Raw genomic sequence first — 26144 nt, forward strand, 5'->3', positions numbered from 1 at the left:
CAATTTATCTTATTTTTTTGACCATCACTCAAAATAAGTATCTATATTTTACGGTCAAAAAACCCAAAAATAAGCATGACACCCGTCAAAAACAACCTTGGAACCTTTGCCATTAGCGATGATGATGTAGATGATGTAGATGATGACTAGTGGCATTAAATGTGGTGATGATGATGATGAAGACGATGGTGAATCTTATCAAGATGGTAGTGGTGAAGATTAGGTAGATAAGATTGTGTGAGATGGTGGTGGTGATGAAAATGATGATGCCAATGATGACAACAAGGAAGAATATGATGATGATGATGAATGGTGGTGGTGGTGGGGTGATGGCGATGATGATGATGATGGCAATGACGGTGATGATGATGATGATGGCAATGACGGTGATGATGATGATGGCAATGACGGTGATGATGATGATGGCAATATGACGGTGATGATGTTGAAGATGATGATGATGATGACGACGTCGAAGGGTCGTGACTCATGAGATGGAGGAGAATGATGGTGATGATGATGGAAGAAGATGAGGATGACCACAAACTATGATCATTATCCATCATCTTCTAGTCCACCCTAGTGTTGATCATAATACATGTCCGAAGAGGTGTCGTCGTGGTCGGATTTCCTCATGTTTTCAATCATGGTAACAACGTCGGCCATGGGGGGGCGTTTATCAGGGGAGGGTGAGACACAGGACAAGGCGATCTGGAGGAGCTGTGTCATTTCCTCTTGGATGTACTCGAATTTCAGGATCTCAAGGTCGAAGACTTGAGCGGTCCACTGCTCACGGCCGACGGATTGGACCCATTTAGGCAAATCGCTGCCGCCGTCGGCACTATTTATGGCGGCAAGGATGGGAGATTTTCCCGTGAGGAGCTCTAGAAGCAACACCCCGAAGCTGTAGACGTCCCCCTTGTAGGTGACCTTGCGCATGTCGCCGACCTCCGGCGGTATGTATCCGATGACTCGGTCGTTTCCCGCCGGCGAGAACACGGCCAGCTGCACCAGGCCGTAGTCCGTCACGCACGCCTCTCCTGCTCCGTCCATCAGCACGTTGGACGACTTTATGTTGCCATGCACCACCCTCTGGCTGTGCAAATACGCCACCGCCCTCGCCACCGTGCCCGCCACGCTTAGCCTCCTCTCCCAGTCCAAGGGTACTCTCGCCGTGTTGCCTGTGACATCCCATACAAACAAGACGGCTAATCAGTCCATTTCTTGAGTTGACATCGTGCTTTAGAAAGCTTAATGGAGAGAGTAAAGCCTATAATTCGCTCCTCTATATTACTATACTTAAATAAAAGTGTAAAAACAAATCCTTTTTTTAGTGAATTAAGCATCATTTTTACAAAAACAAAGCTTTCGCCTATCAAGTTTTCCCATCTCAATTCAATCAACATTGTAAGTTGAAATTTTGGCCACATTTTTTCAAGAGTGCCTTCTTTAAATAAAATATGCTATGTTACATTGTGACGTGTTGGGGAATCTGAGCCTTGTGGCTTGGCCACGTATCCTCCCATTAACTAATATTGGCACATTTGGAGTTCATGGCATTGGCACTAATGATGACACTTCAAGTTTGGTATCTCAACTTTAATGTTGGCATCCAACAAAAACTTTAAATCATTGACTTTAGAGGCCTAATATCCCCAAATACCAAGCAACTTCACGTTGTGAGGGTAGAGAAATAAACCAAAAAAACAGGTAAATTTGTATAGAACTCTGGAGTTTGTGTGTCATGCAATGATGATTGGTTTGCACTTAGGGTAGATGTCACAGAATAGAGGGGGTTTTGCCTTGAAATGCATCTTTGCATTTTGTATATATAGCATTGTGTAAGATTATGTGTGGGTGAACATCATAGTTTAAGAGATGATGATATATTTGGTCAGGGGTTCTTCTACGAGATAACCTTTGGTGATCTTTGGTTGGGTGGCATTCAGACTTGACCACTTTTTTGGTTGATTTATAGTGGTAACAAGGCAATGTTTGAACCATGTACTTAAGCTATTCTATACATGCATTTAAAAGGTTTGTCTACTAAGGTATTTAATACCTTAGTAGCCGTCGCTATGATCAAAGGTGACGAGAGCTGTGACGGGGTCATTGGAGAAGCTAGCTCGCTACAGGGAGATTCCAGATCATCGAGGAGAAGCGGCCGCAACTGAAAATAGAAGATGCATGGTAGGAGCATGAAGGTGGCGATGCAATCGACTGAAGAAGTAAGGCAAGCATGTGCAGAGCCGGTACCGTTGGCATCAGGGTTGGAAGGAATGGAAGACTGGATCGCTTCAGAAGGTGCTCGAAGGTGAAAAGTTATAAAAACGTGTAGAGTGAAGGCACGAATGAGCTTTGTACTTAGTAGAGGGGGAGACACTGCTGCTCTGATTACCCAAGCTCAAATAAGAGAAAATCAAGCAGACTGTGAGCTTAAGAGGCTGTATGTAGTGTTCAATTGAGGGCGGAGCTCAAGACAGTTATAGTGAATGGTGTGAAGGCCTTCAAATGCTCTCTTCGCTCAGGTTTTTTGCCATAGGGAAAGCTGTCGGGGGCTTTGCTTGATATCTGAGTATTTCTTGCAGTAGAAATTTAGCGCAACTTGCTTGCTTCATATCTTTTCCCTCTTGGTGTTGGCTAGTGGCACTATTCACAAGAAGACATACTCTTTGGTGTTTTGTAAAGTTCGGGGCTGTTCCTGCGCTTTGGTGGAGAGGCTACCTACACATCTTGATTGTACACTCAAAGAGCATTGAAGATTATCTTGGGTTTGATTCTTGTTATGCATGTGTGATGTGAGAGTTTGTTTTGAGATGATGCTCTTAATTATGGATGTGTGGTGTCGATGAGTGTGTGTCATTGTGGTGGTGCCTATTCTATTCAAAACCTTGTAAAGCTTCACTCTATTCCAATGTGTACGTGTGATGTGTGGGGTGTTGTGTGAGTTCACTCTCTCAAAATATTCACTTATGGACATCATATTAACTGGGTTTTGAGTTGATACGTTAAGATCAATTTCAAGGAGAGAAAGATTAAACATAAGCTAGAGTCATGTCTCATTGAACATTCACAACTTGTAACAATGCAAGTGTTATATGCTGTATTAGGTGTGTGAGGTTGGATAAAGGATTAACACCATGATTCTCTCTCTTGTACACTGGAACCTTGGCTACAGCACATATCCATTGTGGATTTTCCATTCAACATTGCAGGTACTTTCCACACTGATTATGAGTGGTTTGTCCTACTCCAATTACCAGTAGGGTTGGGTAATGTTCGTATTTCTCGAAATCTTCTAGAGTGGGTGATAGATGCAAAAAAAGTGGAGGAAGAAGAGGTAGATAGTAACTAACTTTATGTGGATGTTTTGTATTTTTTGGTGAACAAAGTCATGTATCTACCTCATGGTTGTACCTAGCAATGGTTTTTTGTATAGAGTTAGGTTTCTTTGATATATATCAACAATGTTTATCTTCCTTGGGATGGCTATGGTGACGGGTTAATTGGTCATTATTCTCATGGGGTTTTTTATGAGAGGCTAAGAGTTGTGTTTTTATTCCATTCAAGTGTGTCAGTGGCTTGCTTGTCAATTGGGTGTACACTTGTCCAATATCTAGCATTTTTCAATATCTGCTTATATGGAATAAAAGTCAGTATGAAATCTTCTTGGTAGGTTCATGTTTGTTCAGTAAGGGTTGGCCATGGCGGATTTGGGGTTCAACAAAGAATCTTAGGGTGTTTCTCTCATATGTTCTAAGGGTTGAGGGTTGACAGAGAGGAGTTGTAGAGGCAAAGACGGATTGTAGCTCGTCACATCACATCATTTTGGTGCCCCCACTAAGGAACCTATTTCAAGCACCTTTGGTTTGTTAATTGTGCTAATATGGCTCAAGATTTTTCACTTTTCCATGGGTTGCCGTATGAAAATGCCAAAACGTTTGTGGAGCAATTGAAAATCACTTGCTTGATCAAAAACAGGCAAGATCCTATCTTTATGCTAAGGATTCTTTGTTACTGCTTTTAGGATGAGACCCAACAATGGTTGAAGGGCTATGAAGGTTCTGTTCAAGAAAGAGACCCTCCACATAAGCTCACTTATGAAGCTATAAAGCGAGAGTTCCTGCAGCATTACTAGAAGATCGAAGATCCTAATCGGGTGTGACATGAAATTCTAGGGCTCACTTAGAAAGAAAATGTGGATATTTATGTTCAACATTTCACAAAATTGTGCGATGTGGTGTGTTTCGTTAGAGAATGAAACCCCTCCATCTATGTTGAAAAAGATAGATTTGTTGGCTTGATTAAGGGGGAACCTAAGGTTCAAAGTGGAGTTAAAAAATATTCAACTTTTCAAGAAGCTGTGGAAATAGCAAAGAGTGAAAAATGATTAGGTTGGGTCAACTTGGATAAGAAGTAAGTCACAGTGTGGAGATTGTGGAGGAGGGAGTCAAAGGAGAAGTTACAAATTGAGTGCAAACCTCACCTCAACTGTTAGTGAAAATCCAAAATGATGATGAATTAAAAAAGGAGGTGCATGAAGTAGTCAGCCCCTTCAAGAACCTTAGTTTGAATTTGCTAGGGGTGGGAAGAGAAAGAGGCAGAAGATATAGACCACCTAGTCTATGACCTGAAGATTATGGTGAAGGACATAGTGAAGGAAATGCCAAAGAGGTAGAGGAGTGCTTAGAAGAAGGTTTAATAAACCTTATAATTGTTTTAATTGTGGTAAATGGGGACACACAAGCCCAAATTGTGATAAGCCTTCTAGAAGAGAAGGAGATATGTATCCTTTATCATCACCCTTGCCTAATCGTAATGATTTTATAGTGGAAATAAAGGACAAGCCAAAAGCTCTAGTTTTTTGACACCTGAAGAAAAAGGCAAAGCAACTGTGAGTTCAATACAAGTGGAAGAGGTGACAATAGATCAAGAGCTTGATGTTATGCCCATGAAAAGAACTCGAGAGAAAGAGTTTGAAGGTGATCAAGAAAAGTCCAAGGGGAAATGACAAGAAGAAGCATCAACAATAAAAAAGAAAGCCAAGCCAACAAGACACTATCAAAGCAGCACACTTGCCTCGTGGAGATGGTCAAACAAGTTACGTGCTAAAAGAGGATCTTCTCAACAAAAAGGTGGACATATCATATGGCAAACTCATGGAGCTTTGTCCAAGACTAAGAAGAGAGTGGAAGAGGTTGGTGAATCTAAAAGGAAAAGAACCAAGAAAAGGCTATGTCTCTCTCTCTCTCTCTCTCTCTCTCTCTCTCTCTCTCTCACATTCTGCTTGAACACAACTGGTATCAGAGCTTTTGTGCTCGATCCACGAGAGAGCAGAGAAGAGCAAGGAGCCTGGAGCTTGGCATCTAGAGTAAAGCATTGTGTTTCTATATCCCTACTTCTCGCTTTTGCATGCGCGCATATTTTAGAGGTATGATCTCTTCCCGAGCTTGGCATCGGGAGATTCAGCATCCCAGGAGCTTTTCCATCAAGTATCCTCGGGTTTTACCCCCCTTTCGGAGCCATTCGTGCAGTCAAAATTGCCATCTGAGCTACAATTCAGGACCTACAATTAGCTTTGGATTAACTCGAGAGTGGAGCAGGACTTTGTTTGTTTGCTGGTGTTGTTGAAGAGTGTGTGTCTTCATCGACATTCTCTTTCGAGCTCCTTGCATTCATAACACACAATCGTCTCTAAGGCCATTTCATTCCCTCATCATAGAGCTTGGCTCTCTCTTTCGAGTCAGTGGGTGCATATTTTTCTTGCAGGTACATAAGTTGGCAATGACAGTGACACATGCTAGTGATCATGCTATTTTGGCAGTGATTATGCAGAGATACTGGATGCATTTTGGAACATTATGTTTATGGCAAGTAGTCTAAATCAGCCCACAAGAGACAGGCTAAGAAAGAGCTTGAGAAACTGGACTTGGTTCATTTAGATGTATGTGGTCCTATGCCTACATGGTCATTTAGGAGGGGCTGAATATTTTGTCACGTTCATAGATGATGCAACCAGGAAAGTTTGGGCTTATGCTATGGCTCGTAAGAGCAATGTGTTCAATGTGTTTTAGAAATGGTTGGCTTTGGTTGAGAATCAATCAGGTGGAAGGCTTAAATACTTGCGGATTGATAATGGTGGGAGAGTATGTCTCCAATGAGTTTCAGCATTTTTGTGACACATGTGGCATAAAGAGGGAGGTTACTACTCCTCGTACTCTAGCCCAAAACGGAGTTGTAGAGAGGATGAAACGCACCATTCAAGAAAGTTTGTAGTGTATGCTTTCTCATGCTAGTCTATCTGATGGATTTTGGGCTGAGGCAATGAAGACTGCAGTACATGTGATTAATAGATCGCCCAATAAGAAGTTGGACACTAGTGTTCTTGAAGAGGCATAGAGTGGCAAGAAGCCCTCTTACAGTCATTTGCGCATATGGGTGTGAGGAATATGCACATGTGCGCCAAAAGAGCTTCGCAAGAAGCTAGATCCAAAATCTAAGAAATGCATCTTTCTAGGTTATGGTGAAAGTGGAGAGATGGGTTATCGTCTCTGGGATCCAGAAGGCAAGAAGATCATACGTAGCCATGATGTGGTCTTCAATGAGAAGAAGATGCATGACACCCATCAGAGATATTGAAATGCACCAAATCACTTTTGAGGATGTAAATCCACTAGCACATGATGGTAGAAGGCAAGCTGGCCAAGCACCAGATGTGGATCAAATGGTGCAATCAGGTACTCCCACTGGTACACAACAAAGGGCAGATGATAGATCATCCATTGGTGGACATGATGAGCAGAATGTGGATCATATGCAAGATGGATAGCAAGCTAAAACACCCTTGAAAGATTAACTAGAATGTCTAGACCGCCTGGTAGATTTGTTCCAGGCATAGACTATGTGATGCTTTACTGATTTGCGGAGAGGCTATGATGCGCGAGGATCAGCACAGGTGGGAGAGTGCTATGCAGTCAAAGACGAGCTCACTTATGAAGAACAAGACATGGGACTTGGTTTCTTTGCCATGTGGAAAGAAAGCACTACCATATGTAAATGGGTTTATAAAATGAAGGTCATAGGTGATGATGTGCCTAAGTACAAGGCATAGTTAGTTGCTAAAGGCTTCAAGCAAGAGAAAGGTGTGAACTTTGATGAGATCTTCTCTCCTATAGTGAAGATGACCACAATGTGTCCTTGGACTTGTGGTAACACAGGATATGGAGCTTATGCAGATGGATGTCAAGAGAGCGTTCTTACATGGTGATCTTCATGAAGAGATTTACATCATACAGCCAAAAGGTTTTGTTGAAAAGGGCAAAGAGCATATGGTTTGCAAGCTAAAAAAGAGCCTCTATGGTCTCAAGCAAGCACCTAGAGAATGGAATCACAAGTTTGATGCTTTCATACGGTCCCAGGGTTTCAGAAGAAGTGAAATAGATCACTGCCTCTACACTAAAAAGGCTAAGGATGGTAGTCTTAAACTCCTGGCACTCTATGTGAATGATATGCTATTGGCTAGCAAGAACACTTATGAGTTGGATGCATTAAAGGCCAAGTTATGCGCGGCCTTTGACATGAAGGATTTGGGACATGCCGGTCATATTCTTGGCATGCGTATTACGCGTGATCGGAGTAAGAAACTTTTTTGGCTTTCTCAAAAGGAGTATGTTACTAAAGTCTTGTAGAGCTTCAATATGGAGGAGGGGAAGGCATTGAGTACTCCATTGCCTCCATGTGAAACTGAGTCGGAATGATAGTCCTAAATCTAATAAGGAGAGGGCCATGATGGCCAAAGTTCCTTATGCATCAGCAGTTGGTAGTCTTATGTATGCCATGATAGCTACTAGACCGGACATTGCGTTTGCAGTGGGAGTTGTTAGCTGGTACATGGCTGATCCAGAAAGAGACATTGGGAGGCAGTTAAGTGCATCATGAGGTATATGAAGGGCACTAAGGAGATGTGTATCTGCTTTGGCAGAGGAGATACACATGTACTTGGATACACAGATTTTGATTTTGCAGGGCATGTAGATATAGGGCATGTGGATAACAAGAGATCCACTTCTAGATATGTGTTCACCTTTGTAGGTGGTGCACTATCATGGATGTCTCGTCGTGCACAGAAGTCCATTACTTTGTCTACCACAGAGGCCGAGTATGTTGCAGCCCACTAAGGGATGCAAAGAGGCCATATGGCTTGGTCGGCTAATGGGAGACTTGGGGATTCCTACAGGTATACCGACATTGCATAGTGATTCTATGAGTGCTACTCAGCTAGCGTGGAATCCAGTCTTCCATGTGAAGACCAAACACATTGAGATCAAGTATCATTTCATCATAGAGGTACTTGAGGACAAGCGCATAGAGCTTGTCAAGGTGCATATGGATGATAACCCTGCAGATATGCTGACAAAGAGTCTACCTAGTCAGCGGTTTGATCATTGCCGTATATTGATTTGGGCATTGGATAGTATGTTCATTGGTTGTTCTCCCTTAAAGGTACATTGGCCTTTAAGTGGGAGGTTGTTGGGGTGAAGGCCAATGGCCCAGTTACCCTTTGTATATATGGCATATACTTCTAATAAGAACATTATCTTGATTTGGGTGGATTGTGCACCCACCACCACAAGCTCTCTCTCTCTCTCTCTCTCTCTCTCTCTCTCTCTCTCTCTCGCATTCCACTTGAACACAGGTACCATTACACTTTATGATTAAAAAAAGGATGAGAAGGAAGTTTAGCATGATTGATAAAAAGTTGTTGAGGGAAGATAAGGAAGAGGGAAATGATAATACTGAGAGTGAGGTTGAGAGTGAAACAGATAGTGATGAGGGGAGAACATGTTCATGTTCATGTTGATGTATACATGCTTACTTTAAAGCCCATGAGTGAAAGGGATGTAGGAAAAGTGATGGTGGGTGGTAGTGAGAGAAGATATTTTGAAGAGATAAAGGAATTCCTTGAACCAAAAAGGAATGTAAAGATGGATTTTGTTGACAAAATGGTAAGTTCTGATCTTACTTTGTGGAACATTATCAATACAAAACCATGTTGTAGGAGTTTCCTAATCTTTTCATCACCTCATATGAAGAGATTTGAGGCTTTAAAGGAGAGAGCCTTTATATATAACTCAAGGAAGGTGCCAAGCTAGTGTGCCAAAGGCTCAGGTCTTTGGGAAAAGGTCAACAATATGCATTAAAGGACAAAGAAGAAAAGTTGTTCATTAGGGGAAGGTTGAGGTCTATAGGGGCCCTTTAAGATGCCATGTGATTAAAATATTATTAAGGAAAAGGGCCAATCATGTGATGCCATGTATACAAAAATGTTGGGTGATTAAAGGTGGTCAAAAGATTCTCTAGAAGATGCCTTTTTGTACTTTTCATTTCCAAAAAGTGGGGGGGGGAAGTTTTTGAAATTTTGGACATCCATAACTTCTACATATGAGCTCAAAATTTGTCGGAGATTAGAGATCCAAAATCTACTCGTCGCTGAGCTCTTTCCATAGATATGTCACATGATATGGTTTTTCCCACTCAATTTTAAATTCAATTTTGGCCGAAAACTTTGAAATTCAAACTTCTAGCCATTTGAAGAATAAGAAGGCATCTAAAGTCAAAGAAACTTAACATTTTAACAAAAAGTCATTAAAATCATAATATGGCAGCTTAAAGGGCCCCTATAGACCTCAACCTTCCCCTAAAACTTCATCTACCTAGTCACAACTTCTGAATGGGTGAGTCCACTGGTCATTCGAAGATGGAGAATTTGTGTGGACCACTTAATGCAGCTACAAAAGGAACCACTATCCTCTTCCTTACATAGATGAAGTTTTGGATTCTGTAGTAGGTCATGAAAGGTATAGAATTTGTGATGGTTATTCATGATATTTTCTTTCTTCAAATTTCTCCTTAGGATCAAAAGAAAATCACCTTCATAACCCCTTGGGGGTGTTTCTGCTACAAAGTATTACTATTTGGTTTAACCAATGGGCCCTCATCTTTTCAAAGGAGGATTAATGTTGTGTTTGTACCTTATCTTGGGAAGTTCATCAAAGTTTTCATTGATGACATTTGCATACATAGTAGTAGAATATTGCATTGTGAAAAGTTGTGGCTTACATTTGAAAGATTGGATAGGAGTGGTGGTCAAATTAACCCAAAAAAATGTTTCCTTGCTCAAGGTAAAGTCAAGCAACTTGGACATGTTATTTCCAAAAATGGTATTGAAGTAGATGACGGCAAGGTGAAGACTTTAGTGCTTTTACCTCCTCCTAAAGACACAAAGCAATTAATGGTTTTTATTCACAAGGTCAAGTATATGGGAATATTTATTCCTTTGGCCTCTCAAGTCTTGTATCCTTTCCAACAAGTTGTTAAGCATGACCCTTTGAAGTGGACTCATGAATGTGAAGAGGTCTTCACCAAGGTCAAAGAGGTGCTTTGTAAGCTTTCATCTGTGCAAGCTCCTGACTGGGACAAAGTAGTTTATGTGAATCCTTCAATTGGTGTTGATTTTTTGGGAGCAGTCTAACTCCAACAAGGAAAATGAAGTCTTTACATGAAGCCTATTTACTATGCAACTAGGGTGAAAGCTGTAGTGGAAAAAAGAGGCTATAGTGAAGCATAGCAGGTAATGATCAGTGTGATCTTTGCTTGTAGAAAGTTTAGACATTTTCTTCTTTCAAAGCCTTTTGTGTTCTTAACGAGCCATGCTTTACTTCCTCAACTTATAAACAATGAGGTTATTAGTCCAAAAGAATGATAAAGTGAGTTGTAGAATTACAAGAGTTCCAATACTCTTTACTACTAGAGGAGTCACCTAGAGCTACTTTTGCTGATATACTCACTTACAAGGATGGCCCTTTTCATCATAAACAAGTGGAACCAAGGATGGAAGAAGCTGAGGATGCAAAGTTAGATAATGCTTTCACCATGTTTTTTGATGTTTCTTACAGGAAGGCTCATGAAACTTGTGGTATAAAGAATGGGTATAAAGAAATTGAAACTTTTGAAAAAGGTTTTCTATTTACATTTGAAATGGGTATAAAGAAATTGAAAATCAAAGGTGATGCCTTACTTGTGGTAAAACAAGTATTAGGTGTGAGGCAAAGCAAAAATATGGTTTTGAGAAAGATGTGTTAACAAATTAAAAGGTTGTTAAACAAGTTTAAAGCATGGTCTCTAAGTCATGAGAGAGAGAAGAATGAAGAAGATCATGTAGCAGCTCAGCAAAGTGTTTTAGAGGTGTTTGTTGTAAAGGCTAATTCTCCTTTGTATCTAGGAAGGAAAATCTTAGAGCATGAGGGGAATTTTTTATTAATAGGTCATCTTCTAGAGAACTTGGAGAAATCCAAGAAATATGCTTTTGTCAAGAGAGCAACAAAGTACATTTTAATTAATGATGTTTTGTATATGAAGGGTGAAGATTTGGTACTAAAAGGAGGGTACCATGGAGAGAGTAAATCTACAAACTTCTTGAAGCCAATCATAAAGGGACATGTGGTAGTCATTATGCTATGAAAATAGCTTTGCATAAAGTGTTTTTGGAGGGTTATGTTTGTCCTAGTATTCAAAAAGATGTATCTCATTGGTGTAGGTCTTGCATACAATGTTAACATATGGGTAAAAGGGTGTTAAAGTATGAGCTCAGGCATACCTTTATGTCTTTTGATGTTTTTGAAATATGGGGTATTGATGTAGTGGGGCCTTTGCCATGAGATCCAAAGGGAAGTACTACATTCTTAATAATATGGATTATCTTCCGAAATGGGTGAAAGCTAGAGCTGTGAAGCAGGTTGAAGCTAAAGAAGTAGCCAGGTTTGTATATGAAGACATCTGCTGTAAGTTTGGTGTGCCTTTGGAGCTTCTCTTAAATAATCGACCAGGATTTAGAGGAAAACTCATGACTCACTTGTGTGCTAAGTTGAAAATTCAACATAAGTACACTACTCCTTATTATCCCTTGTGTAATGGGATGAATGCAAGATTCAATGGTTAATTTATAAAGATGTTGACCAAGATGATGGAAGGTTATGGTAAAACTTGGAATTTAGATTTGCTTGGTGCTTTGTGGGCTTACAAGGTTGCAATAAAAGAAGGAACTAGGTTTTCTCCTTTTCATTTGGTATTTGGAAATAAGGCTTTGCTACCTATAGAAGTGGAAATACCATCAATAAAGGTACTAATAAAATATGAAGAAGTAGGTAGTAATGCCTTTTTTTTCAACTGGCCTTTGGCCCAAGATCCTCCAATAGTTACCAAATTTCACCGTCCGTAGACAACCACCCATAGGCTCTTATTTATCCACCCATAGGCGATGCCGCCAAGGAAGCACAAAGGGAGGTTTTGAACCCAGGACCTCTTGGTCCTAGGCAAACACCTTCACCACTTGAGCTATCACCTCATTGGCAGTAGGTAGTAATGCTTTACAACAAAGATTTTTGTACTTGTGCAAGAGCTACAAGTTGACAGAGTTTGAGATTTTGAGCATTATGCTCAAGTGCTTCTGAGAAATTAAGAGAGGTTCAATAAAGAAGTCAAAGACAAAGACATTGGGAGAGGGGATCTTGTTCTCAGATATAACAACACGCTGGATAGTATTTTTCAAAAAAAATTCTAGCTCAAGTGGGAAGGACTGTTTTGTGTGATAGAAAAATTCAGAAATGGAACTTATCAACTTGCAGATCTAGATGGGAGGTGGCATAAGAAGAGAGTAAATGGGTATAGGCTGAAGAAGTATGTACATATGCGGAAGCTCTAAGATGCTTCTTTTAGCCCTAAACACCATCTAGAACATGTTGATGCAAAAACGCAAACAGAAGGGAGAGTAGAGAGAGAGAGATAGCTAGAAAATTCAGTATTTCATATGGTACAAAAAGGTACATTTGTCTTGTAGCCCTTGGCTGCCTCCCATGAAAATGTAAAACACCTAAACAAATCCTAGTTCTATGACCCAGCCAACAAGGGGCTGAATGGTCACAACAATGAGCCTTGGCAACATTTATAGGGTTGGGAGAGCACCAATGGACTAGACGAATACTTGGGCCTCTTACCTATGCACTTTCCTTTACCTTGGACCTGTACACCTTCTTACAGGACTGAATCAGTGTTTAGCCTTGCTGAGCCGAATGCTCTAATACCAATGTTACATGTGGAAGCTCTGAGATGCTTCTTTCAGCCCTAAACACCATCTAGAACATGCTAATGCAAAAATGCCTCCCATGAAAAGGTAAAACACCTAAACAAATCCTAGTTCTATGACCGAGCCAACAAGGGACTGAATGGTCACAAGAATGAGCCTTGGTACCTTTTATAGGCTTGGGAGAGCACCCAATATTCAGTATTTAAGCTGCAACCGATAGATCATCCAAGTCATCCAGGGTTGACCATCAGCTCACCATGTCCTCCAACAGTAAACTCCTTTGCCAATTCAGCTACCTAAGCTCTCCACAGTTTGGTTCTACTCTTGTCTTTATCTTGTTGCCTCTTCAGGACTAGCTTTGAGGTATGCATGTGCATGTCTTGCACATGACAAAGTTTATAGCTCGTCTCATGACTATAATGAAAGATGACATATTTTGGGGTGAGGTTGTAGATAAAGATTTCTCTCAACAAGAAGAAGAAAGAGATTTTGGCATATGCACTATTTTCTACTACTCAAGCATGAATGCCCTAGGAGTTTGGGGGGAGGGCAAAATATGTGAGGCTAGAAAAATAAACCCAAAAAACACGTATATTTGTATAGAACTCTAGAGTTTGTGTGTCAAGCAATGATGGTTGGTGTGCACTTAGGGTAGGTGTCACAACAAAGTTGTTTATCCATAATAGACGGCATTGTGCCTTGAAATGTATCTTTGCATTTTGTATATGTAGCATTGTGTAAGATTATGTCTGGTTGAACATCATAGTTTAAGAGATGATGATATATTTAGTGAGGGGTTCTTCTACGAGAGATAACCTTTGGTGATCTTTGGATGGGTGGCATTCAGACTTGACCACTTTTTCGGTTAATTTATAGTGGTAACAAAGCAACGTTTGAACGATGAACTTAAGGTATTCTATAAAGGAATTTAAAAGGTGTATCTACGAAGGTATTTAATACCTTAGTAGCCGTCGCTATGATCAAATCTAACAAGAGCTTTGACAGGGTCATTGGAGACGCTAGCTCGCTACAACGAGAATGAGCTTTGTAATCAGTAGAGGAGGAGACGCTACTGCTCTGATTACCAAAGCTCAAATAAGAGAAACTCAAGCTGACTGTGAGATTAAAAGGCTTTATGTAATTGAGGGGGTGAAGCTCAGGAATATTATAGTGAATGGTATGAAGGCCTTCAAATGCTATCTTTGCTGAGGTTTTTCACAATAGAGAAAGCTGCTGAAGGGTTTGCTTGATATCTGAGTATTTCTTATAGTAGAAATTCAGTGCAACGTGCTTGGTTCATACTTTTCCCTCTTGGTGTTGGCTGTCGGCACTATTCACAAGAAGAAATACTCTTTGGTGTTTTGGGCTGTTCATACGTTTTGGTGGGGAGGCTACCTACACATCTCGACTGTACACTCAATGAGCATTGAAGATTATCTTGGGTTTGATTCGGGTAAGGCTATCTTGTTACGCATGTGTGATGTGAGAGTTTGTTTTGAGATGATGCTCTTATTCATGGATGTGTGGTGTCGATGAGTGGTGGTGCCTATTCTATTCAAAACCTTGTCAAGCTTACTCTATATACGTGTGATGTGTGAGGTGTTGTGTGAGTGCACTCTCTCAAAATATTCACTTATGGATATTATATTAACTGGGTTTTGAGTTGATAGTTTAAGATCAATTTCAAGGATCTCGAGGAAGATTAAACATAAGCTGGAGTCATGTCTCATTGAACATTCACAACTTGTAACAATCCAAGTATTATATGCTGTATTAGGTGTGTGGGAGTGGATAAAGGATTAACACCATGATTCTCTCTCTTGTACTCGAGCCTTGGCTACAACACATATCAAGTTGATGAATGCAAGGACCTCAACGTGAAACACGTAAACTGTGCATAAACTCGGGGGATTCACTTTTGGAATATGTGAAATAGTACGAGAGTTCAATAGAAGAAATTTTTTACTTTCGTTTTTTTGAGATAACTTTACAGAAATATATTTCCATAAGGGTATTATTTAAAGGATTTTGTAAGAGAAATGAGACAAGAAAAAATAGGACTCCGAACCGAATATCGGTCTGGTTGTTCAGGTGCTGAAGTGACATGAACCTGCGCTGCTGCCCCCGCCTGTCTCTGTTGCCTCCGCTTGTTTCTTTGCTGCTCTCGCTTGCCTCTGCTGCCTTCGCCTACCCATCTGCTGCCTTCGCACCCCCTTCGCCTGGCCAACTTTCGTCCTTCGCTAGCTTTTCAGTCCCCGCCTGCCCTTCAGCTACCCCCGCTAGCCCCTCTGCTGCCCACCGCCTGCCTTCGCCTGCCCCTTTTGCTGCCCCCGCCAGCCTCCCTTTTGCTGCCCCGCCTGCCCTTCAGCTGCCCCCGTCTGCCCCTCTGCTGCCCCCCGCCTGCCTTCGCCTGCCCCTCTTTTGCTGCCCCCGCCAGCCCCCCTTTTGCTGCCCCGCCTCCCCCTTTGCTGCCCACCCCCTGTCTTCTTCAGTCCCCGCCTACCCCTCTGTTGCCCTCGCCTGCCCCTTTGCCCTTGCTTCCCCAGCTGCTCCCCGCCTTTGCCCCCCTTCCTCTGCTCCCGTTTTCCCAAGAGCTATTTTACTTGGATTCAAGTCGCCCGCCCACTTTTCTTGATTGGTCTTATGGCTTTTTCTGCCGCAGCCAATCGCTCATCACCCCCACTGGCCGGGAGAATCATCAATTTTTCACAAGACGAGCTCACCTCTCTTCAGCATGACATTGACCTTGAGGTCCAGACTACCCTTGTTGCGAGAGTTTATGGTTTCCACCCTTCTCGTTCTCACAGGCCCGTGAATGGCTTCTAGCAGCTCTCCCTTCGGAGCTGATTGTGCACTTTCAGGATACTCGTTTACTTGGTCGAGGCTTCTTCTAGGTTGACTTTCATTCTTCAAAAGCTACTTCTCAGGCTTTGGCTAGCAGCCCCTTTCCTCTTGGTTCTAGGAAGATTTTCTTCTTTCAGTAACCAGGTGGGCTTTGATCCAATCATAGTTGCCACACGTTTTTTGAAACGCGTTTTTGAAACGTGTTTGAAACGTTTCAAAAACGTTTCAAACAAATTTCCAAAAGTTTTTTAAAAGTTTTTTTCAAATTTTTTTTCAGGTGTTTTTTCCAGGTTTTTTTTAGGGGGGTGTCCATAAATTTATGTTTGGTACAGTTTAATGCTAAAATCTACATTCAACTTTCATATACATGAATCATGATACATCATGAATGATGAATCCATGATTCAAATTTCATACTGAATCCTGATTCTTAATACATCATACATGATTACAATTTACATCATACAATGATCATACATGTAACATGAATCATGATACATCATACATGATACATGGCAGTCTTCAGGAATCAGGAATTAGATCATAGATGGCAAAAACCCATATAATTATTAATAGCATAACCAGTTTGAAGTTACAAGTTACAACTTACAACATACTAAGCAACATACTAAGCACTAGTGAATAGTGTCAAATGATAAATCTGAAATCTGAAATACAGATGTCTGTACCGAAAGACCAAATACAAAAACTCTGAAAAAACAAATGGTCTCCAATGTCTGGAGTCTGGACTCTCAACTCTAGACTCAAGTGTCAAGAGTCAAGAGTCACTAGTAGTAACTAGTAACTACTCAGCATCATCCTCCTCTGAGGAATGTGAGTCTGTGTCGTAAGAAGATGAAGCCTCAGCCTCAGCCTCAGCACTCGTAGATGCATGATCTGCTGATGTCGGTGCCCGTGATCGTGTCATAGTAGCTGGTGCCATCATCTCCTCGTATAGCATGGCATAGATGTCGCGCTCCTCAGCAGGGATCTCTGGTACGTCCTTCACTTTCTCTATGTCGATCTTGTCGACATTCACTTGGCGCGGCTCAATGGGATTGCCTTGCTGCTCAATTAAACGGAGGTTGCAATGACAATACACCAACCGTTCTAATTGAGCAGTGGACAATTTGTTCCTCTTCTTTGTATGGAAGAGGGCCCATGTGCTCCAGTTTCTCTCACATGGACCAGAGCTGCAATCCTGTGAGAGGACTCGTAATGCAAGGCGTTTCTGTCAAAAGATAACAGAAAACTTTATAAATAATAAGAAGAGACAACTTATATAAGTTGTAAGTACTAAGTTGTTACTTCAAAGTGCAAACTTATTACATGTAAGTTGTAACTTGTCAGTGGGCACTTACCAGAACTGGAGTACCGATGCCATATTTCTCCCACCAAGAGACTGGCTGAAGCTGAGTCTCTCTCAAAACTGCAGTGGCTCTCCCAAAGGCATGACTCCCATTCCGAAATACTAGGAGCTCATCCTCTAACTTCCTGAGGAGCTGAACATCACCTCCAGTCCAGGTCTGGATGTAAGACTGCCATCCCTCTTCTAGCTCCTCATTGTTGAACTGCTCCTCATTCCGCCATAGTGGGTGTAGTATATGGGCAACCGCATGGATTGGCCTATGAAACCAATCCCATCTACGGTTCCACACCTCCCTGATGTCCTGGATCCTGTTCAACGACACTTGGAAGCATGGAATTAATATCAATGTATAATGTGGCCACTGGCAACTAAAAGAACAACAATGACATACAATGATACATACCTCTCAGCTGATAGTATAGTGCATCGATCTAGGGCCTCTCCAATGCGGTCCATGAACTCATATAAGAGTCCAAGGGTGCTGCCCTCCATGTCCGTAATGCGAAGCACACTATATATAGGCTGAGTGGCCGTGACAAGTGCAAGGGCCTCAGCCCACCAAGTGTCTCGCATTACCGCGCGCACAAATGCTACTGCCTTGGGATGCTCTCTATCATCCCATGCCATCCACTCCTGAGAGACAACAGTGCGGAGTAAACCTGTACGGACCCGCACAAGCCTCTCAACCACAATGAGCATGTAAGCAAACCTGGTGTTTGAGGGCTTCAACAACTCCAAATCACTGTGTGCACGAAACATAGCTAAAACCTTTGGCCTCTTGGTGACAAACTTCACCATGCTCCGAGAAGTACTAAAGAGGTCGGCAATCCACCCAATTTTGGCCACATCCTCTATCAAGAGGTCCAAGCTGTGTGATGCACATGGAGTCCACACTATCTTTGGAAACTCATCCTCTAACATCCTGCCCATAGATACACAATTTGACCCATTATCTGTAACTACCTGCACTATGTTCTCTGGGCCAATCTCTAGCACTGCCTCACGCAAATGTCTCCATATGAATGCTCCAGTAACAACTGTACCTGGAACCGAGGCATCAATGGCACGCAAAAACATTGTGCCCTTACAACAGGACACCAAAATGTTATATACATTTCTCTTTCTCATGTCTGTCCAGCCATCACAAAGCAATGTGCATCCATATTTCTGGCATCTGCCAGGTTGCCTTCAAAGGCTCCATCTCAAGCTCCACTGCCTTCTTCTCCTTCCTTAAGTGGGTTTTGCGAAGGGACTCATAAGATGGACCCTCCCACTCATACCCAATGCGGCTGATAGCTTTAATGGCCTTCTTCCAACGAGGAGTACGCACGACGTGAAATGACAAAGCGCATTGTATAAACAACTTTGTCAATTCACGTGTGGCCTCCTTGACAGCTTGCTTTTGTATGCCTGCTTTAATGCCTGCCCTCTTTAGAGAAGGCACGGTGGGCAATGAAGATCTGTGGGCTACAGGAATGGAGCTAGACCCACCTGCTTGACTCTGCAAATCATCCTCTGTCCTAGCTCTTTTGGACACATCACCTACAGAATCTGTATCCTGTACATCATCATCAATAGGCTGAATTCCCTTTGCTGCTTCATGTTCTCTCTTCCATTGCTGAAGAGACGCTACAACCTCTCTTGGTACTTGACTGCAAGGGCCAATGCCTTCCCCTCTTACTCCTGTAAAATGGGCCTTTACCCTAATAATAGACCCACCTGACACTTTGGCACAAAAATTGCATTTCCACCTTTCTGTGCCTGAACCCCCATATCTGCTCACAGGAGTTACGTGGTTCCACATGGCATCCTTAGCCCGAGGCATGATGAATGAATGAAGAAATTTGGGCAACCTGGCAAGAAATGCCCAAATTTCAAATCTGAAATTTGGTCCAAAATCAGAAAAAATCAGCATTTAGGGTTATTAAAAACCTGAGAAGCAGGGTGCGTAGGGGCCGGAGGAGTAGGCTTGGTGCGTAGGCAAGGTGTGCATGCACCAATGTAGGCAACCTGGCAAAAAATGCCCAAATTTCAAATCTGAAATTTGGTCCAAAATCAGAAAAAATCAGGATTTAGGGTTAGTACAAACCTGTTACCTACGGTGCGTAGGGGCCGGGGGAGAAGGACTGGTGCGTAGGTAGGGGTGCAAGCAAACCTGGAAGACTTCAAAGGCTGGAAACGTCTCTTTCAAGCGTCACTTTCAAAACTGAAATGCCAGGAGATACTGCATCGTACGTTTTCTATCATAAAAAAAAACTGGCCCAGCAAAAAAACGCGTTTCAAACGTTTGAAACGTTTGCACGTTTCAAACGAGTAGCCTAAAGTTTGAAACGCGTTTTTTTGCAACTATGGATCCAATGGTGGAGGATCAGCGCCTTACCCTGGTCTTACTACGGTTCCTTGCTCTTCCTCGGTCCTATTGGAAGCTTTTAGCTTCCATAGGGGCATCCTTCGGCTAGGTTCTAGAGGTACCAATCCTCCCGAGCTCTCCCGCCTCAGCTTCCGCGGGGCGGCCGTTACCGCCACTCTTGATGGTGTACCTCGGGTCCTTGTGCTTGTTCCTGATCCATCGATTACTGATGATCATGTTATGCTTCAGAGACCTGATGGATCTCATTTCGACCAGAGGATGGAGATTGCAGGCAGACTTGACCAGTGTCGGATTTGTCGTCGAGACAGGGTCACATTGCTAGAGATTGTCCTAGATCGAGGGGCCATGTTAGGAGGCAGTGTGGTCCTGCCCATCAGAGGCCTTCTGCAAATGCCAAGACTCCAGCTGCTCCTTTGACACAACAGACCACACAACGTTGGGTTGTGGTTAGGGATGGCAGGCACCCTCCGACCCCCGTACCTGCCCCTTCACCCACACTCCTTGTGGAGCACCCTAACCCCTATGCAGCTCTTGCCTCACAGGATGTTGATTCTTTTTTGGAGGATGAGGCCTTGCAGGCACATGATCTGGATCCCTCACAAGAGGATGCTGCATTACAGTTACAGGATGATTGCACCCTTGAGGATGATGTTGCACATTCGCATTGTCATGGTACCTCTCCAGTTCTGAGGACTAGCCGTAACCTTTCCTCGGAGTGGGAGAGAGAGGTAAGGTTTACATCGTTAGATTTTCCCTCCCTTACCTATGCGAGACGTACTTCCGCCTCTAAAGGGGGTCCTTCGTCGACCACGAGATCTGGTCGTTCCTACTCTGAGTCTTTATGAGGATTGTCTCTTGGAACATTCAGGGTCTTGGGGGTTTTTTTCCACGTCGACGGAAAAAATTTGTAAAAACCCAGCTGCATTGTGCAGTCACACAGGTGGACCTATGGATATATTGCTCTTGCAAGAGCATAAACTGGATGCTAGTCAGTGTGGGAGATCATGCAAGCTTCTCTCGAGACACACCTTTTGGTCACCGACTGTTGGTACCAAGGGTGGTGTTTGTATCTTTGTTTCAGCTTTGATCTTGCCTTGCATCATTGGACATGGTGTCATTTTGCCTGCGAGAGCGCAGTGGATCCTTCTTATGCACGGTACTACACGCATTGGTATTCTCAATCTCTATGCCCCTAACCATAGAGGTGAGAGGATTGCCTTTTGGAAATCTCTCACTACATTGATGCCTCTTGCCAACCATTGGATTATTGGTGGGGATTTTAACATGGTTGAGATGCCAACGAATAAAAGAGGTGGACATGAGGGCTTGGTGCATTGGTAGAGATTGTTAGCATGAGGATCCACTCTTCTTTATTCATGGTCTAACAGGAGAAGAGATGTAGGATGTATCTATGCACGGTTAGATAGATTTTATGTGGATGATTGGGTGCTTAATAGAGGTGGACATACTTTGATTGCTACAGGCACCTCCAAATCGGATCATTGCCCAGTGGTTTTATGTATTAGAGATTCGAATTGCCATGGATCAGCACCCCATGTACGCATCCTTGATCATTTGTTTTCAGATGCAGAACTATCACATCGTATGCTTGATATTTGGAGATCTCATGACTTCGTAGAGGCCTCTCAAAGCCTGGCCTCTGCTCTCTGTGATATTAGTGACTTTTATCACACGTGTGCCCTGTCTAAGAGGCAAGAGGCCTTGGACGACTTAGAAATGGCTATTAGACGTAGATTGGCTGCCTTGCAGAAAGAGCACGAGAAACATCCTCATGCTCAATGGGTTGCAAATTCTTTATGTACTATTAGAGCAGAACTTCATCACTCTCTTGAGTAGCGTGCGGAGTTTCGTTTCCATGCCCAGGAATCCTTTTGGACACAAATGGGTGGCAGACGTAACAAACATTTCTTTGCTTCTCACGGCCCATCTCATGCCAGAGATAGTGTCACGCAGTCACATGGCACTCTTCACTCAGATCCTCTCATGGTTAGACAGCTTGCCACCGATTTCTATTGCCAGCTTCTTAGTGTTGAGCCGCATTCTGATCTGAGACACAGGGCACAGAGGAAGGTTTGGAATGCATTGCGACATTTGATCACCGAGGAGATGTGTGCCGCTCTGGATGCCCCTTTTTCTATGCAGGAGTTCAGGACTTCATGCTCTTCATGCCTTGCCTCATGGTAAGTGTCCAGGGGAGGATGGCCTCTCCCTTGTTTTTTTCACTACTTTTTGGGATGAGATTAGGGCTGAGATAACATCGGCTTTGCAGGAGATGTGGGACACAGGTTCTATGCCTTCTTCTCTCACTGAGGGGCTTATTTATCTTATTCCTAAGAGCGGGATAAGACATTGATTGGCCAGTGGAGACCTATCACCTTACTTGGGACTGCCTATAAGATTCTTGCTAAGGCAGTGAGCATCAGATTATTGCAGCCAATTTTGTAGGATGTTATTCATGATACCCAGAATGGATTCTTACACGGCAGGAGCATCTTTGATAACATTTTCTCGTTTTGGGAGGCCGTCCGAATGGGCTAAAGCGAGCAATCAGCCCTTAGCCATTCTGCTCTTGGATTTTGAGAAGGCCTATGATAGAGTAGATTGGGACTTTCTTGAGGGTACTCTTAGTCATATGGGCTTCTCTCAGAGATGGATCAAGGGAGTTTCATACATGTATCGTGATGCCCACAGTAGAGTTCTTGCTTGCGGTGATAGAGGAGAGCGGTTTCAGATTTCTTGCTCAGTACGACAGGGCTGCCCATTAACCCCTTTATCATATATCATAGTTGCAGACGCCATGAGCATCTTTCTCCGCTCCACTGCTGGTATTTCAGGATTGAGGTTGCCTCTTCGTAGTCATGAGGAGTCAGTTGACTCTGAGTTAGCTGATGACACAGCCCTGTTTTTGGAGGCTTCACATATATGCTTATGTTCCTTCCGGGTAGCACTAGAGGAGTTCTGTTTGGCAACAGGGGCACTCATTAATAATTGGCACAAATGTGCTTGTATAATTTATAGACATCCCATTTACCACGCATGTTTCAGGGATAAGACATTGATTGGCCAGTGGTGGAGACCTATCACCTTACTTGGGACTGCCTATAAGATTCTTGCTAAGGCAGTGAGCATCAGATTATTGTAGCCAATTTTGTAGGATGTTATTCATGATACCCAGAATGGATTCTTACATGGCAGGAGCATCTTTGATAACATTTTCTCGTTTTGGGAGGCCGTCGAATGGGCTAAAGTGAGCAATCATCCCTTAGCCATTCTGCTCTTGGATTTTGAGAAGGCCTATGATAGAGTGGATTGGGACTTTCTTGAGGGTACTCTTAGTCATATGGGCTTCTCTCAGAGATGGATCAAGGGAGTTTCATACATGTATCGTGATGCCCACAGTAGAGTTCTTGCTTGCGGTGATAGAGGAGAGCGGTTTCAGATTTCTCGCTCAGTACGACAGGGCTGCCCATTAGCCCCTTTATCATATATCATAGTTGCAGAGGCCATGAGCATCTTTCTCCGCTCCACTGCAGGTATTTCAAGATTGAGGTTGCCTCTTCGAAGTCATGAGGAGTCGGTTGACTCTGAGTTAGCTAATGACACAGCCCTGTTTTTGGAGGCTTCACATATATGCTTATGTTCCTTCCGGGTAGCACTAGAGGAGTTCTGTTTGGCAACAGGGGCACTCATTAATTGGCACAAATGTGTTGTATAATTTATAGACATCCCATTTACCACGCATGTTTCAGGGATAAGTAAATAACCTACATATTTTTATAATTTACAGACATCCTTTTTATAAACTTTGAGATGATAAAGTATCCCTCCTGAGTGCACTCCCCATGAAAAAGTTCTAAATGTCATCCATTAATTGATAGAAGATGGTTAAACTACAACTTCCTCTTAAATCAATGATGAAACATATGTTCTATTGGGGTAGGAGGGAGGTGTGGAGGAAGGTATGGAGGCACAGAGGCAGGCGACAAGGACTAGGGAGGGGGAAGGAATGAAAAATTTGGAGATTCTTGTGGTCATCACTACGCAATGAGGTGAGCATGAGATAAAAGTAAACTCTCTAACTAACACTTGCTTCCTTTTTTAGAAACTCACAAGGCGGGTGGACGGAGGAGATTTGTCCTTGGGCATGGGCAGGGTAGATTCCTTTTTTCCAAGTTGTGAGTTGAAGGTGTGTTAACTCCCAAGGCTAGTCTCTATGTAGGTTAAAGATGTGCGTCTAAGTTCCAACCAAAATGAGATAAGATAGGCATAACTTGAAAATTCAAACCTCAAAACGTGGGCACAAACCAATAAATATTAAGTAGGACACACTAATCTATAACTCTAGTCTCTAATCTTGTTCTTGGTTCCTTAGAGACAAACTTGATGAAAAAATCCCAAAGCATCATACAACAATTTGAAATGGTCAACATCTACCATTTGGAAAGGTCAACAACAATTTAAGATCAACATCTATCATTTGAAAAGGTCAACATCTACAAAGTGGCCAATATTTGGAAGGGTAGTACCTCTTGTGGTACCCGGGTGTGTGTGGTGACTAGTATGGTATGTGTAGCCTGACAGTATGGTATGTGTAGCCGGGTGAAATTTCCATGTGCGATTAGGAATGGAATAAGACCTTATGAAAAAAAAAAGTCAACATCTACACTAAATATTTTCCAATTTCAAGCCACTAAATCTTTTCCTTTTTTCCAAGCTAAGCAGTTCAAATTTTCAAACTTAATATCTAAATCAAGAATTTTTAACAAACGTTATGACTCAAAGTTGATGGGAATGGAGACTCACCGTGTAGCGAAGCGGACAAGCTCCCATTGGGCATGTGGTCAAGAACCAGCAACTTCTCTTGTTTGGTGAAGTAGTAAGCTCTGAAGGGGACAAGGTTGCGGTGATGGAGCCTGCCCAGCATCTCAATCCTTTGTCTATAATCCTCTCTTTCACTAATCACATCTCTTAATCTCTTAACCACCACCACTAGCCCATCATCTAGCATGGCCTTGTAAGCGGTTCCCAAGCTCCCCTTGCCCAAAACCTCGGCGGAGGCCCTTAATAACTCCTCTAGATCAAAGGTTTGCCTGCTGTTTTTGTCAATAAATATGAGATTGTCTGGGTTATCTTGCTTTGAGGAGGCTGCTCGTGTGCTTTTGTTGGTGGCCAGCTGTTTGGCATCATCTGCTCCTGCTGTTTCTGGTGGTGATGTTTCTTTTGCTTCAAAATCATATCTTGCAGAGAACAAGTCCTTGCCTTGTTGTTTTTGGGTTTTTGATGAGCTTGATCCCTTGCATAATAGGAAGAAAAGCAGCATAATTAGCAGGAGAGCTCCAATAATTGATGCAATAACTATGCCCACTATGGCCCCTGTGCTGATCTTGTGATGGGCGTTTGCAGAAGATAAGGTTGAATTAGGGTTTGCAGTCACTCCATCTGCGCATGCATCAGGCAATGGTCTCCCACAAAGCCCATCATTCCCTGCAAAGCTTTGTGCAGAGAATCTTGATAAAGAGGGTGGTATAGCTCCATCAAGCTGGTTGTTTGCCACATTCAAAATGCCCAAAGAAGTTATATTTATTGCAGGAATGGGTCCAGAGAGGGAGTTATTATAGAGGTAAAGAGACTTAAGATGGGTGAGATTGTTGATAGAGGAAGGGATTTGCCCACTAAAGTTATTAGAGGAAAGGTCTACCTGTAGCAAAAAAGGCCATGCAGAGAAATCTGAAGGAAGTGGGCCTGAGAAATTGTTGCTCTGCAAGTAGAGCCTTCTTAATGAGGTGCAGTTAGCAAGGTCTGCAGGAAGCTCACCAGAAAGCTTGTTTGATCTCAAGCTAAGAGTATCCAAAGCATCAAGCTTCCCTATGCTTGACAATGGGATGGAGCCATATAAAGATTTCGCCGGTAGCCGCAGCATGGTTACCCTCTGTGATGACCCATTACTGCATGTGACTCCTGCCCATGATGTGCATATGCTGGGTATGGCTTCTGTGCTCCATGATACCAGATTCTGGTTTGCTTTGTTTACTGTGTTATCCTTGAAAGCTAGTAGAGCTGCTGCATCTGTGTTGATGTCTGATGAGCTTGCAAGGCAGAAGAAGAAGGAGCTTAGAAGAAAAGCAGAAAAGCAAGAGGCTACCTTCATGTGCCTCATTGCTGCTGCTGCAACTGAAGGCCATACCATGGAGAGAAGAAAACCTATGCAAAGTCAATGATAAGTTAATAATAATAACTATTAGTAGTGTTATTAATGCTCACTAATTACTATACAGAAGGAAAAGATGCGATTCTAAGATGTAAGAAGGATATCGAATCTTAGGAGAGATTAAGATGGCTATGGCTTAGGCGAGGTTTGTCTGAAGGATGCTTTAAGCAAAGGAAGACTAAGGGGAGAA

The 26144-nt window shown here is 42.6% G+C and overlaps 2 protein-coding genes and 1 long non-coding RNA gene across 3 annotated transcripts; all 3 read right to left on the reverse strand.

Annotated features, from left to right (window-relative positions):
- Positions 1-516: 516 nt before the first annotated feature.
- Positions 517-25922, reverse strand: LOC147614190 (putative inactive receptor kinase At2g26730). Its single transcript, XM_086780732.1, has 2 exons — positions 24550-25922; positions 517-1181 (listed from the first exon to the last, which is right to left on the reverse strand). Exons 1-2 carry the CDS (start codon positions 25901-25903, stop codon positions 580-582), a joined length of 1956 nt encoding a protein of 651 aa, XP_086636858.1. The 5' UTR covers positions 25904-25922; the 3' UTR covers positions 517-579.
- LOC147614191 (uncharacterized) lies at positions 16625-18431 on the reverse strand. Its single transcript, XM_086780338.1, has 3 exons — positions 17758-18431; positions 17347-17662; positions 16625-17216 (listed from the first exon to the last, which is right to left on the reverse strand). Exons 1-3 carry the CDS (start codon positions 18429-18431, stop codon positions 16791-16793), a joined length of 1416 nt encoding a protein of 471 aa, XP_086636464.1. The 3' UTR covers positions 16625-16790.
- Positions 19172-19713, reverse strand: LOC147614192 (uncharacterized). Its single transcript, XR_015263086.1, has 3 exons — positions 19451-19713; positions 19287-19364; positions 19172-19207 (listed from the first exon to the last, which is right to left on the reverse strand). It is a non-coding gene; the product is annotated as an uncharacterized LOC147614192 (long non-coding RNA).
- Positions 25923-26144: the final 222 nt, after the last annotated feature.

This window comes from Cibotium barometz, chromosome 42, assembly GCF_041138505.1.
Source record: "Cibotium barometz isolate CiBa-2024 chromosome 42, ASM4113850v1, whole genome shotgun sequence".
NCBI lineage: Eukaryota > Viridiplantae > Streptophyta > Polypodiopsida > Cyatheales > Cibotiaceae > Cibotium > Cibotium barometz.

Coding starts and splice junctions, on each gene's coding strand:
- LOC147614190 (XM_086780732.1), bottom strand. CDS start 25,903: ATGAGGCACATGAAGGTAGCCTCTTGCTTTTCTGCTTTTCTTCTAAGC. Junction 1,182..24,549: donor CTTGTCCGCTTCGCTACACG/GTGAGTCTCCAT, acceptor GGGATGTCACAG/GCAACACGGCGAGAGTACCC.
- LOC147614191 (XM_086780338.1), bottom strand. CDS start 18,431: ATGTTTTTGCGTGCCATTGATGCCTCGGTTCCAGGTACAGTTGTTACT. Junction 17,663..17,757: donor ACTATACTATCAGCTGAGAG/GTATGTATCATT, acceptor GTCGTTGAACAG/GATCCAGGACATCAGGGAGG. Junction 17,217..17,346: donor GCATCGGTACTCCAGTTCTG/GTAAGTGCCCAC, acceptor ATCTTTTGACAG/AAACGCCTTGCATTACGAGT.